This window comes from Capsicum annuum, chromosome 2 (assembly GCF_002878395.1).
Source record: "Capsicum annuum cultivar UCD-10X-F1 chromosome 2, UCD10Xv1.1, whole genome shotgun sequence".
In the NCBI taxonomy this organism is placed as follows: domain Eukaryota; kingdom Viridiplantae; phylum Streptophyta; class Magnoliopsida; order Solanales; family Solanaceae; genus Capsicum; species Capsicum annuum.
The window spans coordinates 153,415,696-153,434,431 of NC_061112.1; the positions used below are offsets into that span (position 1 = coordinate 153,415,696).

Consider the following 18,736-nt stretch of genomic DNA (forward strand, 5'->3'; position numbering starts at 1 on the left):
GCTGTTGAGGGAATCTCATTTCACCTTTTATTCGAATGACAACTTTCTACTCTGATCACTTGATTCGAACAGCAAATCACAGATGCTAGCTGTCATTAAGATAAAAAATGTCATTCTACAACATTAAATCGGGCGAAAATAATACTGCACCTGGAAACAGCTGCAATAAGAGAGAAAAAAATACAAGCTTAGGCATGGCACACCGATTCATAAACCTTAAGATGAACAAAGCCGTTTTCAACCACGGGTGTGGATTGACAAGGAATATAAAGTTAATATCTGGACAGAAAGAACAACAATAACATTCAACAAACATCCAATATACCTCAAGCTGTAATATATTTGAGAATTAGTTCACAACCTCTTCTGCCTGCACCAGTTTACGCGATAAGCTGCTTATGTTTGAGCTCACATTTGATAAACTTCACAAAAGGGGTTGACAGGGAATGAAAAGAAGTCGAGCAATCTTTTAATTCAGTATTGACTGTACAAATTCAAGCCCTTACGAAGTCCCGTTCAACTAAGATAAACTACAGATGCAGCAAAAAACATTCAAGGATAACATTTCCTATCACTTTGAGAATTTTCAAGTTAAATACAATACAAGAGCTTCTTCATTCACAGTCGTCGCCAGCATGTCTTCGCTGTATATTCCACGTTCTTTTGTAATGTTAGCAAAAAACCTTAAGCAAGTGATGGACATGAAAATCATGCCTGGCCACACTTGCTTAAGCATGCAACTCCCTCTTCTAAATAATCTTGTCTATTGATCCAAAACTCAGGGGCATCCTGCAGAAATTATTCGATTATCGAATTATTTCTTTTCTGTTTACATCATAATGTTGCTTTCAAATTGTATGTTCTTCGATTAGGGTGTGCATTGATTCATAACAATTCTTTTCCTTTTTCGGATAGTGAGAAAAACACAATATTTCTCAAGAAGAAAAATGGCAAGAATGACTTCTAAGTGAATGAGCATCCTGACTAGAATAGGACAGCAAGAATCATTAAACATGGACATATACCAGCCATTATGATTTAAGCATAATATAAAGAAAAACATGTAATCTACAGCATAAAATTTCTTAACTTGCTATAATAAACACTCTTTTATATGCAGAATCAGGGAAGGAGCAGAGATGGGGGCTACAGAGATGAAATCGATATCACATACCTTCATAATTCCTGCAAGCACCGCACCTCCGAGATACACCATATGCTTTCTTCTTGGTGGATCTTCTATTCGTAAGCGCAATTTCTGTTGCAGAAAAGATGTGAAACGAACTTTTGAAAAAGAGAAAATTTCAACATCTTTAAGAAAACCAAGCAACACATAAAAGGACAATATGTAATCCAACTTCCTAGATATGCTAAATCCTAATCGTCCTTTTCCAAATCTTATCTCCATCACTTTATTGACTTGACTTTACATGGAGCAGATAAGCTGCAGTTACCAATGAGATGGAGATACTTAATTCAATCACTCCCCTCTCCTCCAACCTTTCCACTATGGTTCTTGTTTTTGCTTTTTCGCTTCTTTGGTTTAATGAAACCTTTACTGAATGGCTTTTACTAAGGGAGAACGGATTACCATGCCTTTTAATCAGATTTCAAATGCCGTTATTCAAAATTTTATTGTGTGAAATAACAAATCAGGTTTGTGGTTAAGCCTCCTCAAATAAATGCTACTTTTTATCGCACAACCTGATCCATAAGCCAAAAACCTCAAGAAATTCTGATAAGAACAAATATGAGCCGAACGGTACCTTCAAACCATCTTTGTTCCCCTTCAGAACAACATCAAGGTAGCGGTCCAAAATTTCTTTCTCAAGCCTGTCAATGTTTAAAAAAAAAGGAGAGATGGCTGTTATTTATGTAAACAAAATAGAGATGCAGTCCTGGAGCAGGAATAAACAAAATTTCTTTCTCGTTCCTTTCATTTCCACTGTAAACAAAAGATACCATAATTGCAAAAGTAGAGTTTAAGGGAATAAATCACAAAGAGAAATGAAATTCCTTCTCGATGCCATCTTACAGATATTCTTAACAGGAAACCCTCATGCATCAAAGTGTATGGCTGAATCTCCAAATATAGCACCTTTCTAAATAATATTCCTACCCTCTTGAATAGAATGCTATATTCTAATTTATCGTACACAACAAGATGAAGGTTAAAAAGTAGTGAAAACAAAATACACACATAAGGTCTACACAGAAAATGGACATCCAAGTTGGGACAGAGAGTGGAAGAAAACAAAACCAACTTGCCACCTATGGCTTGAAGAATTCACTAATTATCTCTATGGTATTAAAATGTCCTATGGCCTCCTTGTGGTTGGAGAAGTTAATCTCTTTAGAGTATAAATCATTTGAACCACTTAGGCCAACTGAACCCTTTAGTTTTGAGTGCCTACTGCACTGACACCCTTTTGCAGTGCAGTTAACTTTCAACTAGCTGAGAGGTAATTGCCCACCCATCAGTCTCATCCATATCTTGCAGCCCAAATATCTTCTATCACAGAGATGTAAATATGGGACCAACGACATACCCAATGTGGTCCCACAAGTGGGGCCTTGGGAAGGTGGGAGTACGCCTTACCCCTACCTTTGTTACCAATCAAGTTATAGAGATATCATTGGTGATAGCATTGGAAGTTTCTTATATTTTGCATTTATAAATCATATTTAGTTTTGAAATTTGGCATGAAATCCTGAGCTACAGAAAAAGAAACAGATAATATATCCTAAATTTCGTTCTCCTCGCGATTAGGTCTGTGAATAATAGCCTTTCCATAGAAACAGTATTACAACCTTAAGAGAACCGCACCCCAAAAGCTAGCTATTAAGGTGGGAGAGCCCAAGGTTATAAATACCCCACACCAATACTTTGTAGTACTGATGTGGGACTTTGCAATGGATCATAACAAACCACCACGCTCTGCATCCGTCATCCTCGACGGCTCCACTCTGGGTAGCTTTCACTCTACTTATGTAGGCAGCTCTTTCCCAGGTAACCCTTTTCGAGTCAGGTGCCTCGATGGCTGTGCGCTAAACATTGCTAGCCCCGGCCGAACACTGCCATACCGGCGTCACCATCCAAGGCACGGTGGGCGCGAAGGGTGATGGGTGGCTCTGATACCACTGTTACAACCTTAAGAGAACCGCACCCCAAAAGCTAGCTATTAAGGTGGGAGAGCCCAAGGTTATAAATACCCCACACCAATACTTTGTAGTACCGAAGTGGGACTTTGCAATGGATCATAACAAACAGACCATTACCAAGTTTAAGCAGAGAAGTGACTGGCATGAAAGAAGCTGGTGACAGAGAAGGTGGGGGAGAGGATTCAATGATACAGATGGAATGTGGTATTAATTTGTATATTTAGTTATGCCTTCTTACATTTAGTGTCAATTCGGTTACTAACAATTTCAGAGGGGTCAGGGGGTCTTATGAGCAAGTGAAAAATAGAGCATCTATGAGGAATAAGTTGTTAGTAGGAGATACTAAAGCTGACTGCTATCAGAAGGATGGAATTAGCAAATTTTGATTCTGCAAGAGGTGATACAATCCAAATTGCCTCCGGATCTAGGGGGAGGATGCTTATGGTTCAAGAGGCGCTTGATGACTCTGCGGTGCTATCAAAGGGTGCCAAATGGATGGCTAAGACGATCAAGGAGGGTCAAGGGATGTTAAAGAAGCCAAGTGAAGGCAAAACGGGGCTAGAAAGCCCCTGGAAGATGACATGCGGCTTACATGCTTTGGAGGTACACCCAACCCACACAAATCTGCTAGAGCGGGTCAAAACAGTCCATTATGCCCTTGGGATGCGCTCCATGTGCTCTATCAATGCTCAAGCGGATGATTAATGGGCAACTATGCTTTGTCTTTCCAAATGGGTCATTTTTGGGCCCATAAGATGTAATAACTTAGCCTAGACAATAAATAGGACTTCTCTTTCATTTAGTAAGTAATTATTGAAGAATTATGAATGTAAACCCTTGTGAGAGTGTGAGGCAAGCGTGGAAGGATGGATAACATCATAGATCATCGAAACTTCCCTAACTCCACCCTTTCCAATCCACCAAACTTTCAAGCTTCCTTGAGTGGCCATGCTCAAAATACCTTCCCTAAACTACCCCAAACTCCACTAAACCAAAGTCAACCCAATCAAGTTGAAGGTGAAGGGGAAGAGGAAGCTAAGAATGGGGATAAGAACTTGGCTCAAGAAGGAGAGTCGCGTGAGAATATTGAGCCAAGGATTAAATTGTATGAGGTTCATGAGCCAATGCTTCCAAAGGAGGATTCAAAGAAGACCTCTCATGAGCATGAGTTTGAAGGTCTGGATGAGTTCTTATTCAAGGATTCCAAGGTTGATGAAGACTTGACTCAAAGGAGGAACCTAATCAAACTCCTATGGGTTGATGGATAAATTATTACAAGAAGTGAAGCATCTAACCTCATGGATCGAAAGAAGAAGTTACCTTCCAAGGAAATTCCTACAAAGAGGCAAAAGGATCAAGCATACTGGTCCAAGTTGATGCATGGAAGAAAAGATTCTTGTAAAGCACCTATGGAGGACAAGAGAACAACTTCAAGGCGTTGCTTCCAAGGTATGCACCTACCCCCTCATATTCCTAATGATCTTCGGAGACATGATGATATTTTCCTCATTTTGAATAAAACCTTGAAATTGATTAATATTATGTCTCACCATGAAAGTATTAGTGTCTTTGTGATTCCTTTATGGTGTTTGACTTGGGTGCTTGCATTGTGTGGGCCTTACATTCTCAATGTGCAATCTATTTGTTGCTTATGGAAGAGTCCTTGGTGTGTACTTGATGTACAACTTTGGTTTCCTAATTCTTGTCACACTTGTGTGGTTGGACAAGTTGAAGTAATAGGAAGGACTCTTAGGAACATGCTACGTGCCATGAAAAGAAGTCACCCAACTTCTTGGGTATACCCTTTGGTTTGGAGTGAATTGGTTTCTCATGGATTCCCTTACTGTATATCATGCTTGAGGGTAATTTAGATGAGAATGGTGTCATTAACTCTTTTCTTTTCTGTCTTTTTGCTTATGACAATGACCATGTTTGTGTTGAAAATGCATTTTATTTGAACATGGGTTGTCTTGAAAAGAGGGCGATGTGCATCCTAATGACTTGACTCCATCCTTGGTTGTTCCAACTTCTAGTTATTTGATTACTAGCTTTCTTGAGTACCTGGCTACTCTCAAGTACGGACACACCTTGGACGGGATTCATCTTCTTCACATCTTTCTTTTACTACCTCTTTGCATTTGATGATGTCCATGTTGATGTTGAATTTATTTTAGATAGAGGTGAGAGTTTTTGGGTATGGCCTTATGGGAAACAAAGAAGCACTTGTGTCTTACGACTTTGGTAGTTTCCTCGTTTCATAATGCTTCTTATAGACAACTCTTTTGCACCTTAAATGATGAATTCTCTTCCATTGGCTTGAAGGATGTTTGGTTATATATGAAATGGGTGTCTCCTTGACATGGATTTTTTGATTTTAACCCTCGTGCTTCGAGGATGTCTTGGTTGTGCATTCTTCTATTGTGTTTTAAGGTTGTAGATTCGAGGGCGAATCTTTTTCAAGAAGGAGAGAATGATACAATCCAAATTGCCTCCGGATATTGGGAGAGGATGCTTATGGTTCAAGGGGCGCTTGATGACTCCGTGGTGCTATCAAAGGGTACCAAATGGATGGCTAAGATGATCAAGGAGGGTCAAGGCACGTTAAAGTAGACAAGGGAAGGCAAAACAGGGCTAGAAAGCCCCCGGAAGATGACATGCGCCCCACATGCTTTGGAGGTGTACCAACCTGCTCTAGATTTGCTAGAGCGGGTCAAAACAGTCCATTATGCCCTTGGGATGCGCCCCATATGCTCTATAAATGCTCAAGCGAATGATTAATGGGCTGCTATGTTTTGTCTTTCCAAATGGGTCATTTGTGGGCCCATAAGATGTAATAACTTAGCCTAAACTATAAATAGGAATTCTCTTTCATTTAGTAAGTAGTTATTGAAGAATTGTGAATGTAAACTCTTGTGAGAGTGTGAGGCAAGCGTGGAATCGCTTGTGTTGATCTTTCGTTTAGAAACGTGGGTTGCTCGGGAATCCAATTCTCTTGAGGTCTACGTAAGATTTAGGTGCTTTGTTTGGCCAACTGATTGAGGGTTTAGGGTTTGATACACTCTTTATTTTCTTTATATTCCTTTCATTGTGTCTATCTTATTGACTTCCTATCTATCTTTATCTTTCGATTTTGTATTGTAGTTTAGTTTTTTGATTCCGTAGTTTATTTCGGTATCAAGAGGGGAATCAGAAAATTCATAATTCACAGGGAGGTGAACTAGATTTCTTCACACTATAAAAGAGAGTTATTAAAGTTATAGAATAACAGTTAAATAGTTCAGAATCTCGGCAAGATTGATCAAAGATTAGTCCTGAGAAATTCAAGGATATAATTTGGTTCATAAACTCAAAGCAAGCTGTCACACTAGTTAAAACATCCTACAAAAGTTTGATGAAGTGTACCATTTAGAATTAACTCAGCAGCTCAGTTCTCAAACTTAGTCATAAGGAAGAGTATTTTGAGTAATTTACCGACTAGGTAAGCCAGGATACATAGTACTTCCGCCACTCAAAACAATATGTTGGTAGAGCTGCAAAAAAAATAATCAAAATAGTGATTATTACATTAAACATAAGATGGACATGAAATGGCAATACTATGGCAAAGTATACAGAAAAAGCTTCAAAATTGAAGTACCATCATCCTGTTGTCAATATCCATCTCCTGGATACAACGAAATACCATGTCAGCCATGCCATCACCTTCAACATCAATAAGATCCTGAAATAATCAACAAAAGTGACAATTAGCTTCCTTTCACGTGATCAATTAAAATTTTGGAGAAGCATGGAATAATATTTTAATTTAGCTTCCTTCTACATACATCAACCCATCATTTGAAGTTTGGAGAAGCATAGAATAACATTTCGAACCATGCAGTTCGGACTAATGTGTTCTTGCTTCAATTTGCCTAAAATAAATTGGTTTGTGTTGAGTATTGTAATACACGTTAATCAAGAATATTGTGTCAATGTATAGCTTGTTAGTTACTTTCCAGAAATCAGTTATAGTCCATTAGTTAGTTATAACTAACTAGTGGCATTGTGAGTAGCATAGTTAGTTATGAACTACTCTAGTATGTGGTCTATAAATACCTATCTCATGTACCATTTACGATTCATTTAACTCAATTCAGTAATCAAGAAATCTGCACATTCCCTATTCCATATCTCTGCTTCATTTCTCTGTTTCTTTCTTCTCCTCTTTCTCTCTTGATCTTAAAGAACTAGTTGTACCTAGTTTAATTACAGTTTGAACATAAGACTCTACTACACTCCTATTGGATGGTTGAGAGCAAAAAATAGTGATTCAATAGCACAAGAACCACCAAATTTAAGAAGCTGTCAAGACAAAAGATGGTCATTGTTTAGATGCCAATGTCACATAGACATCCAGTTTATATGGGATTAGATTTCTTTAGGGGAAAATATCAACTGCCTTTCGTCTTCCCCACTACGAGGAACCAGCAGAACCAGAACATTTATGTGAAAAAGATAAGTTACTGATTTTTGAAAGAGGAAAATAAAAATGAGAATGCATGCTCACTGGAGTAAAAAGAGCCTCAGGTGCCTGGAACCTCTCTGTGCCAACTTTAAGTACCCTCCCATCTGGAAGCTGTTAAAAACAACTGAATCAATGAGTCACTGAATGACCGACTTTCTTGTGGTAAAAAAGAAAAAGATCTTTATACCCAAGAGCAAAATACCATACCTAAAAAGATCAATGTCATAGAAAAGCTTAAATTATAGAAGTTGTAACTTTGCTTTTTCCAATTAAAACCTTATATGGATGGAGCCTACTCACAGTATAATTCTTAACAAGAATAGTAGTCTCAAGCCCCAACTGATATTCTCTCTTGTAATCATAACTGCAGTAAAGCAAATACCATTACTCACCAGAAGTAGTAAAGGAATTAATTTATGACACAAGTAATATCACCTAATGTAGCACAACTTTTCTTTAATGTCCCTGACAGTCTCAAAATCGGCACTCCTATTCATTGCATACCTTCAGATATTGACTGACCATCAGAACTCCAGTAATGGTTTAAATTAATCAAATATAGCATGAATGACCCTATTTAGTTTACTTCAAATATGTGTTGGCAATTACCCTCTCCGAAGTAGCAGATCAACCATACAAGACGTTATATGGCGTCCAGCAACATTCATTCTTTTCGTGAGATGAGGAAATGAGTATCCATCAACAACAGGAACCTGCATCAATAATTTTCTGAATAACACACTGAAGAAAATATATCCCATGGTTAATCGCAAGTACAACCATGTGCCTCAAAAGAACAAATAACCAAAAAAAACACTGATTTCATAACCAGATTGACCAGCTTCAAGGAGAAATCTTATGCATGAAAACTGTCCTACGTTTAGCAATTGTAACTCCTAGTTTGATTACCTCAAACTATTTAAGAGATAACCTAATCTTTTGAGTCAATGTTGAACCAAGATAACTAGCTCATGACACAAACTTACAACATGTGTAACTCCATCACCTGAGTCGATGACCAGCCCAGTCAGCAAACCTGCATGTTTGGAAACAGCAATGATGAGAAAATCTATAACCATATAGGACCCAAGTAGAAGAAAAAATATCTAATTAACCCCACACCCTTGTAACAAATACCCGCCAAAAAATTGAAATATCTACTCATGATGGTCCTTTCGCAGAGAATTCAAAATGATATGCCCCAAGAACTCATACATGTATAATGGTACCTTGAGCATACAATGTTAGAACGGCTTGAATTTGGATGAAGACACCAGCAAAGTTGTACTTCTCAAACATTGTTTCTACCTGTCACTCAAGTAAATCTGCGTATGAGTTAAAAATAATTGAGCAGTACAAACAGGGAATGTATTTTTCAAAAGAGAAAAACATTAACAAACCATCTTTTCACGATTTTTAGATGGGTTGAGAGGTGGATCTGTCAGAAGAATTTTGCATTCTGTTGGATCTACCTTTAACAGCAGAATGAAAGGAAAGCTTTTTCAGTTAATCATGAACTCTCCATATAATAAGCATTGAAAACAAAAATAGCAAGGAAAATTTCAACCAATTAGAAATTTTCACAGGGAAGTTAGCAGTAGAGAGCTACCTTCAGTTCATTGTAAAATGCATGATCCCACACATTACCCATATCATCCCAGTTTTGCACAATTCCATTGTTGACAGGATAAGATATATCTAACTGATGGCGCAACTTCAAGCAATCATCTCCCACAATAATATCCTACAGGAAGAATGTAAAAGAAATGAGCATTAGTCAGCAAGGCTGGAGTTGCATTACTTATGAAGCTCAAAAGTTAGATACCAAAGTATATAACAGAAGAATACAAGACGAAAAGAGAGAAACATAATAAGGGGACATAAGTACAAAAGAGATGGCAGGAAGGTTCCCGATGTCCTCGTTGCAACCTAGAAGTATATACAAAGAATCCAGGAATATACAACGTAAGCAGAATTCTAATAATCCCTGAGGTGCATTGGAACTCAAACAAAAAGGCAAGACTTCATTTCACAAGAAGTAGCTATAACATCTGGTTTAGCAAGCAACTGCTGAACTAGTGAAGTTACAACCCATATTTTCTTTCTCTAGGAAGAGCTCCCTAGTTGTCTATAAATGCAAGAGAAGTATCCCATTTTTCATTGAAGGGTAAGAATAAAGAGACAGATGATTACCTTCAAGTCTTGTTCCATGAGGGATTCTTCATATCTTAGCATTGGCCTCCCCACAACACAAGGGAATACAGATGTGGGAAAATTCTCACCCGCAAAGCCACACTTGACATACTGCATTAGTTCATTAAAACATTGAGAATTGGCACACATCATTGTACGGTCCATTTAGATATCAAAATAGTTCAAAAAAATGTATTAGGACCACCATGACTGGCCACAAAAGAAAAGTCTAAAAGAGAGAAACAAACATAAGAAAGGCAATAGCTAGAATCATTAGTTACGTTTAAGCAAATGCTCGGTACAAAAACTCTTTCACTTGATACTGAATAGCAGGTTCCACTAGGAAAGGAAGAGCATCATGCTTGAGTTGGTGGATGATGATCTCGCTTATATCTTGTGAAGGAGAAGTGATTGACAAGGATTTAATTTTCAAGAACAGGTAACCATTTGATCATGCCAGACTCAAAACCAAAGTTTTTCTTTCTTTTTTGATACAAATTAAAACTGTACGTAACTGTGTAGGGATGAAATGTATCTGAACAAAATAAACCAAAATTTAGGAGAAAATCAGAAAGCTTTGATATCGAACAGAGTAGTGTAATAATGTAAAGGAAAAAAGAGGGCATGGAGTCAAGTTAGCAGATCCGGGAGTAATTGAGAAATTAGAAGTAATATATTGACACATTCAAAGTCCCCAACTTTATTCCCGTTTTCTGTAATCAGGTATTAAAGATCAGTTTGGTTTTACATGTTGAGATGAATTTGCAGCAGATTAAAAGCAATTGTGTTAAGCAATGGGATTCCAAATGAAATTCAAGAAGAGAAAGAGAATTAATAATACCCCAGTGCCGTTATCGCAAACGATGACATTTCTACTGTCCATATTGTAGCTACTCACTGACAGAAGAAGTTGTTGTTAAGGTACAGGCCGTGGAGTGAACTAGCTCCGCTTACCGGAAGTTATTCCGTTTTGCGTCCTCCTATTTCCTCACTTTCCAATTTCTACGTTTTCTTGGTGAACTGTCGTGTCGTTTCACAATCAATTCCTTTTAGTAGTATAAAATTTGTCTGATTATCGCTTCAAAATTTTATTTTTTGTAACAATTCACGGAATCGACTCTACTCTTTCGAGAATACTAATGACAAATTAATTTAACTATGGCTATTTCAAGAATATTTATGTTTTTTTATGAATCCATTCATTACTCAAATAATCATTTAACTGTCCAAAATTATCTTGTATTACATACGTTCGGTATATGTTTTAATAGATTTTAATCTTTCATTCTTAATTGAGTTAATAAATTTCTGAGTTCTTATTGATACTATCAAAATTATTGATACGAGCAAATTACGTTAATCAATTTTGTTTACTACGATTAATTATTTTATTATTCCAACATTGCTTATGCTTGAAATTATTATTTCACTTTTTACATTTAGAAATTAACTTTTAAAAAAAAAAAAATTCTGTAATTCTTAAAGATTTATAAATGGTAGACATATTTTAGTTAATGGTTTAGAGGACTAGAAACGATGTTGCGCAAATCACAAAAGGTCCCTCATTTATCTACCGATAGAAAATGCATGTCTAAAAATAACTTCAAGTTTTCAAAAACTTTTTTTTCCAACTAGACTAGATTTATGACCAAACACTAGCTAACTTCCCAATAAATTTAAAATTATTATGTTCCGTAAAAGAGAGAAAAAAAATCTATTAAATTATCCTTGTTTATGTATTACCCCAAAATAGAAAATTTAAAACAAATCCTCTATATATTATGGTTCTCGGTTTTGTATTCTAATGTGTATATTAAGGTGTATCCACTCTCCTGCATTAAGCATATGGAGAGGATCAATATATAGAGTATTGTGAATGTCATCTGTAAGCCATTTCTTTGCCCAAGTCATTAGTAGAATTGAGACGGTTTCCTTGCATAACTTGAAATAACTTGAAAATTGGATCTGACTTTGAAGAAGATGCTATTGATGCCAATATTTCATTGCTTAGTGCTTGATGCATCAAAGGAGATTTGCCTTGAATCCACTTCAAATGTTCAACAGCTAAACTTATCTCATCGGCATTAGCTAAAAATTTGAGTAAAATCAGATGGGAGTCTAAAAGTGTAATATCACTGCTTTGGTCGCGAAGTAACTCCATTGCAGGAACCAAATAACCTGCAATTACAAAATAAACACACTTATTGTTCTTGAGATCATCACGATTGCGGTGTAAGTAATACCTTCTTTGCAGAGGCTGAGGATGAATGTACACAAGACGGAACGTGCAAGGGCTTGATCCTGCATGGCACATTTGGTGAAGACTTCAAGAGACACTTTGAGATCTTTCGCTTGACAAAGCCCTTTAAGGATTGAAGTGTACGTAAAAGCATCAGGTACTACTCCTTTCTCACCCATGTCATGGAAAAGCCTACAAGAATCTTCTATCTCACCTTCTTCTGAACACTTTTGAATAAGAATATTGTACGTCTCTAAATTACCAGGACACCCGTTTGCGAACATCTCATCCCACAAACGTTTTGCTGGTCGCAGTAGATCTTCTCTACAGCAAGCTTCTAGCAACATATTGTAAGATTGTATATCGGGAACTGCTCCTTTTCTTCTCATGTCTCGGAGAACTTCGTAAGCTTCTCTCACTTTACCAGCCTTGCACAAAAATGAAACCATAATATTATAGCTGTGTGTGTCGGTAAAATGGTTTCTAGAAGACAATTTTTGAAACACTTCAAGCAGTTCATCAATCTGCCCGTGCTTATAAAGGTTTGCACTTAAGCTCGTTACAGTAACAAGATTAGGTGCTGTTTCTCTACCCAGCATGAAGTTCAAAAAGAAGATAGCAAGTCCAGGATCAATAGCTGATACTGATCCTATCAAAGCATTGAGCAAATCGTCATCCATTGGGAAGTTCCCAGATGCAATTACTTTGCCCAAATCTTTAGCCTCGGATATCAGCCTCTCCGAAATCAAATCAAAGGTGAACTCTTTATAATCGTTATTCCTCGGTGCCACCCCTAGTTTTCTCTTCTTCTTCAAAACCAAATCTTTGTCAACTACATTTCGCATATTCCCCAGCGCTTCAGCAACGATACTATAAGCAATAAAATCAGGTTTACATTCCCTTATCCTCAATTCATCAAAAGCAGAAACAGCTTCTGCTATCCTAGACTCGGAACACAATCCATGCACGACTAGAACTGCAAGAACGGACCCATTAATTCCGGAAAAATCAATCTTCCTAACCTCATCTAACAAACCCAAAGTCTTTTCCAACCCATTAAATCCACAATATCTCCACAGAAACACACCAAAACCAAGAGTGCTCAACCGAACCCCTCTGTGATTCATTTCGTCGAACACCTGAAAAGCACATTTATAGTTCCCTTCCGACGACAAAGCAGCCAGAAGTGAATTGCAAGTTTGGGATCCAATCTCTGATGCCAAAGAAGGGACCTCAGTGAAAATGGAAAATGCTAGATTGGATTTCTTTCCAATGATCTGGGAAGCAATGACAGAGCGATAGAGAGAAGGATGGAGGCGGATTTTCTGAGCTTTTACCTGCTTAAAGAGCTTGTCAAGGGTGTTGAATTGGCGAGTAATGCAGAGAGATTTGAGAATGGAATGGTAAGTGGAGGAATCGTGAGAGAATCCAGGTTGCTGAGAGGCCCAGTTGAAGAAACCGAGTGCAAGAGAATGGTGGTGGACAAGAAAAGGGTCGATTACTCGGGCGACGAGTGTTGGGCTGAGTGATTCTCGGCATCCCAGGTGATACAGCGTTTGCTCTAACTCTGGAGTCCATGTTTGGCTTCGGCTGCTTTGTTTTGATGCGTGGATCAGAGCTCGACTTATTACACTTGCAAACTCCCCCACTGATCGCCTCATCGTTTTATATACCCTCTGTTTTCTGTGTGCTCAAACACAATTTCTCTCTCTGTCGTCTTAAGATTAGTGTACTATATTGTTTATTGTAGTAGTTCACTAATTGATAGCTTACTACTCCAGCTAGGGAGGTACATAAACCGGGTTGGTTGAATTTTTCTTTTTCAATACTAATTCACTAATCCGATTTTTTCTTCTCGTTATTTATAACTAGAATTATCAGTTTGGTTGGTCGGTTTTCCTCCTTTCTACACCCCTAGCTCCAGCAACACTAACAGCTTGTTTGGACGAGTATGATATGGTATAGTATCATGTTTGGATTTATTGTATCATTTACTGTGGTATAATAATAATTTTTTTGTTTGGTTTGATGGTATGGTATTACATCTTAAAGTGTAATTTTACTAAAACACCCCCGATTATTATAAATTTTAAATTCAATCCGTGTAGGCTATTTCTTCTAAAGCCTTGCCTATGTACAGAAAACAAACAAGCAAAGCAATAAACTGGTTCTTTGAAGCAATTCCAATAATGCAAAAAACTGGAATCCTGCTCTTCATCACCTCCGTCTTTGGGTCGTGCGTAATCTCCCCAATTTAGTATTATTATTTCTCTTTCATAATATATCACTTGACCAAGGTAGAATATCTTCCTCTTCCACCATTTAATATTATTGTTCGTAGAGGTATCCACCTGAGTTCAAGCTTCCAAATAGAAATAGCTACTATTTGGTTAAGAAGTAGTGAAGGATGAAATTGGATTACAGAAAATTATATAAGGGCATAGTTGGAAAAAAAAAAAAAAAAAAAAGGAAACCATGGTTCAAGAAATTGATGGATTCCATGGTTTACCATACCATACCACCCTTTTTAGGAAACCGCGGAAACAAACATGGTTCCCATGGTAACCATACCATGGGAAACCACCATCCAAACAAGCTGTAAGGTATTCATTCTACATTTTCCAAAAATAAAAAGAAAGTTTTACGATTTTGAGCATTATGTAGAACCAATAACAGAAACGGAAAGGTTATCCTGCTGAGGCCCAACTTTATGCTCGAGTACTGAGAAGTGGAAGCCGTAAGAGTTCCAAGTTTAAGCTGAGTTCTTTTGAAAATATTTAGGAACACAATGCTGCTTGTAGCAAAGAATACATTAGCACCGCAGACTATGCGAGAGAAAGAACGTTAGGAGCAAAGGCAATTTTTCATTTTCTTCTAACCCACACTTGCCAAAATATCACACTAAACCTTCAATATGATTTGTTTTCTTCACAGTAATAATATCTGTACAAGTCATTTTCTATTATACAGTTTGGTTCGCTTTTTCTTTCTTAGAAGAACACTGTCCAGAGTATATATGCACATGCACTTGCATCACACATCCATGTATATACAAAGAACCCTTGGCAATATCTGATACTACTGATGTTTCAGGGTTTTCGTTGATAACTCTTGATACTACATGGCCCAACCATCTAATAGTTACTATTTACATAGTTTACTAAGAGTTCTTCACCAATGGGTAGGATATCTATCTATCTACACCTCTTGTTGTTTGGAATCTGCATAGTGAGTGGTACTGGACATATCTACAATGTTTTCCAGTCTAACATGCAACCACTCAAGTGTAGGATCCTATCAGCTTCAGATTTTGGAGGGTTCGAACTTTGAAAAGATTCCCAAAGAGGTAGCTTATTGTTCCTTCTTCAGGTAGCTTTGCTGAATGAAAAGGATCCCACTTAACATGCAGCATATTTGGGCCAACTTGCTCACGAATTGAGTCAACTGTCTTTTGGTCCACTGGATTCCCCGTCACATCTGTGACATAAAAGATATCCTTCGCCTTGCCCCCTTCTGTTGAGATTTCTGCTCTTTTAACACACAAACTATTTTCCCTGAATATCCTAGTGATATCTGATAGTAGTCCTAGCCGATCTTCTGTGCACAATTCTAGCTCCAGACCCTGCAGAAAGCTAGCAAATATTAGTGGCTCATTCTAGAAAAAAAACTTTGAAAACTTAAAATTTTATTGTCTCAGACTCAAGCACTACCTCAGAGGTTCTTCTCTCAATAGCGGCTTCAAGGCACAGAATAACACGTTCTCGCTCAGCCTCTGAGCTTATTGGAAGCCCGTCAACATGTCGAATGTAGAATTCCTGCAGCAGGCCAATAATTAAGATTTGACATTAGACATAAATTTTCAAAGCAACAGAGATATAGGAAGTGACTGCTAGTTAATATGCCATAAAAAACCCAAACTAATTCACCACTACAATTGAACTAAGCTTGACTCGAACAAGTACATGGTAGAACGACCATCAAGTATTGTCCACATAGAAACTAACATTACCTGATAAGCTTCCATCTTCCCTGTGTGGACAACTCCGTGAAAGACCACATACTGCATGTCAGTCAGAGTGCAGACAATATCAAACAACAGCTTAGGTCGATCCCTTGACCTCATAGTGATCACAGTATAATCCTTTTCGCTACAATCATAAACAGTTATACAAGGCCTAGACTTCAAATCCTCAACTTTGCCCTGTTCTGCCCTTCTAACTTTTATATAGTCCCTATCAGCAAACATTATCTGGTGTAATCTTCTCTCCCTATGTGTGAACCCTGGAGGTGAAAGTGTCATCTGTGCAGTCTTCAAATCATTGTTTCCCTTGAGAACGTTATGAAGAAGTTTCTTGATTGTAGCAAGACGCTTTGGGTCTTCAATTGCACAATCTGTAACGTCGTCCACAACATGAACCACAGCGGCAGCCCTAGCATTATGTGTCCAGATTGCAGCATTCACCACATTGCAGTGAAGGTCGGCAAGAACAGCACACACTTCAGACAATAAACCAGGTCTGTCGGTCCCACTTAGTTCAATGGACGTGTGCTCTTCAGAAGGCATCAAGCCGACAGTTCCCCTTAAAGAGGGTAAGAGAACTTCATCATTTTCAAGAGTCTGTGTAACAGGAAATTGAAAGAATTTAGGATCCACATACAACTTTGAGCTGAGTGAGCGAAAAAAAGAAATCAATGCACGCATTAGCATTTAGGATTCTTCTTGCCTACAGCCTACTGATTTTGTTGGGACAAAGGACAAAACTTTAAGGGATCGTTTGGTAGGATGCATTAGAGAAAACAACAAGACAAAAACTTTAAGGGGTCGTTTGGTTGGATGTATTAGAGAAAACAATAAGACAACTTCCAGGGGTCATCTTGGCAGGATGTATTTTTTAGATTAAAAAAAAAAAAGAGAAAACTTCAAGGGGTCAATTGGTACTTGGTAGGATGTACTAGATAAATAAGACAACTTTAACGGGTTGCTTGTTAGGATGTATTAGAGAAAATAATACGCGTATTACCCATGGTATTATAATTCTTTGTTTGGAAGGATTACATCCTATGTATAAATAATACACGAATTAGCAAAACTCCCTATTCAGTATTACAGGTGTATAACTAATATTTCATAGCAAATCTGGGTATTATGAAGGTTATTACGGATAAGCATGATTAGAGACAAAATTGCCCTTAATACGCCAAATCAAACAGTGGAAACAAAATAATCCCAGCATTACTAGTAAACATATTTCATTACTATTCTTACACACTATATACCATACAATCCCTAAAAAATCAAAATTGCTGTGCTACTATACTGCAATGAGAATAGTTCAAGGAAGAAGAGGCCCTTAATATGAAATACCTTTTGAATATAGTTGATGATTTCTCCATCTCTGACTTTATTTCCAGCTTGATCAGTCACATTAAACACTGAGAAATACAGTAACAAAGAAAATGGTTAGCGGCAAGTCACTTTCCGAATGGAATTCCTTGAATCTTGGGTAAATAAGAAGAGCTTACCGTCCATAAACCATCCGCCATCAGAGGAAATGTATGCTTTAGTGATAACAAGGTTTAAATCCGTCAGAACCTGTACAACTTGAAGAAGAATTCCATGCTTGTTGACACTGTCAACCTGTACAAGTTTTGAGCATAACATAATTAATTACTTTGGGCAAAGAAAGAGAAATCTTTAAACTGACACAGAGAAACACAAAAGGGGTATTACCTGGATAATGGTTGCATCCTCAGAAGAGTCATTGTCAATTACCACTCTGTAACGAGAAAACAAGGGTTAAAAAAAGAAGAGGATTTTTCTCCTCACATGCCCTAATTATATAGAGTATTTCATCATTTTTCGAGTCTAACATCAATTCAAGGAGAGGGAAAGGTAGAAGTTGACAAGAAGGAAAATAACCAAAACTAGTCACTTGTAACAACACAAGAGAAGATACATGTATTAATCAAATTAGCTGGTACGATGGGAGGAAATTGCGTATTTAGAATTGAAAATAGAGAGAGAGAGAGAGAGAGAGAGAGAGAGAGAGAGAGAGAGAGAGAGAAGTACCTGGGAGGATTCATCCTCCTGATAAGTTTAGCATACTCGTCATCCATGTCTTTTGTGTAGTAGAAGAAAATGGTTAAAGCAGAGAGAAGAATAGTGGGGCGAAGAAGATATAGGAGGCGATGATGGAGAAAAGGGTTAAAAGTAGAATGAGTCTCCAATGTCTCTGGAGGCAAGGCAAAGGCTGATGATCATTCCAGAGAGTAAAGTGACGCTTTAATCACTGCAAAAGGCACCCCTTTTGGGGAATTTTTATTCATCAAACAACACGCCGCACCACTATTCCCACTTGACACTAACTAAATATTCCCATACTTCTATTTTATTCTCTTTATTAAATTATTTCTATTTATTTATCATTCTCTTTTCTTTCTTTCTTTTTTTATCATATTAATTTTATTTTAGTTTTTCAAATAATAACAACAACAATTTTAGATCATTATTTTTTTTTAAATTAAGATGACGATTAAAATATACCAAAGGGAGTACTACCCATCAGAAACCTTTCTTTTTCTTCGATGCATAGGGAGAAAAGGGGATGATGGATTATTGATTGACTGCTAAGTTATCT

At 37.4% G+C, this 18,736-nt stretch overlaps 3 protein-coding genes across 3 annotated transcripts; all 3 read right to left on the reverse strand.

The window, feature by feature from the left end:
- Positions 1-304: 304 nt before the first annotated feature.
- On the reverse strand, positions 305-11,005 carry LOC107860787 (actin-related protein 2). Its single transcript, XM_016706261.2, has 15 exons — positions 10,701-11,005; positions 9,860-9,970; positions 9,276-9,410; positions 9,067-9,138; positions 8,896-8,974; positions 8,653-8,702; positions 8,276-8,379; positions 8,102-8,170; positions 7,967-8,030; positions 7,709-7,777; positions 6,800-6,883; positions 6,634-6,692; positions 1,767-1,833; positions 1,175-1,258; positions 305-789 (listed from the first exon to the last, which is right to left on the reverse strand). Exons 1-15 carry the CDS (start codon positions 10,740-10,742, stop codon positions 709-711), a joined length of 1,170 nt encoding a protein of 389 aa, XP_016561747.2. The 5' UTR covers positions 10,743-11,005; the 3' UTR covers positions 305-708.
- Positions 11,006-11,269: 264 nt separating this feature from the next.
- LOC107860786 (pentatricopeptide repeat-containing protein At5g14080) lies at positions 11,270-14,045 on the reverse strand. Its single transcript, XM_016706260.2, has 3 exons — positions 13,897-14,045; positions 12,103-13,866; positions 11,270-12,037 (listed from the first exon to the last, which is right to left on the reverse strand). Exons 2-3 carry the CDS (start codon positions 13,757-13,759, stop codon positions 11,739-11,741), a joined length of 1,956 nt encoding a protein of 651 aa, XP_016561746.2. The 5' UTR covers positions 13,760-13,866; positions 13,897-14,045; the 3' UTR covers positions 11,270-11,738.
- Positions 14,046-14,983: 938 nt separating this feature from the next.
- On the reverse strand, positions 14,984-18,466 carry LOC107860785 (ACT domain-containing protein ACR6). Its single transcript, XM_016706259.2, has 7 exons — positions 18,169-18,466; positions 17,830-17,875; positions 17,622-17,736; positions 17,464-17,531; positions 16,108-16,716; positions 15,809-15,913; positions 14,984-15,720 (listed from the first exon to the last, which is right to left on the reverse strand). Exons 1-7 carry the CDS (start codon positions 18,213-18,215, stop codon positions 15,379-15,381), a joined length of 1,332 nt encoding a protein of 443 aa, XP_016561745.1. The 5' UTR covers positions 18,216-18,466; the 3' UTR covers positions 14,984-15,378.
- Positions 18,467-18,736: the final 270 nt, after the last annotated feature.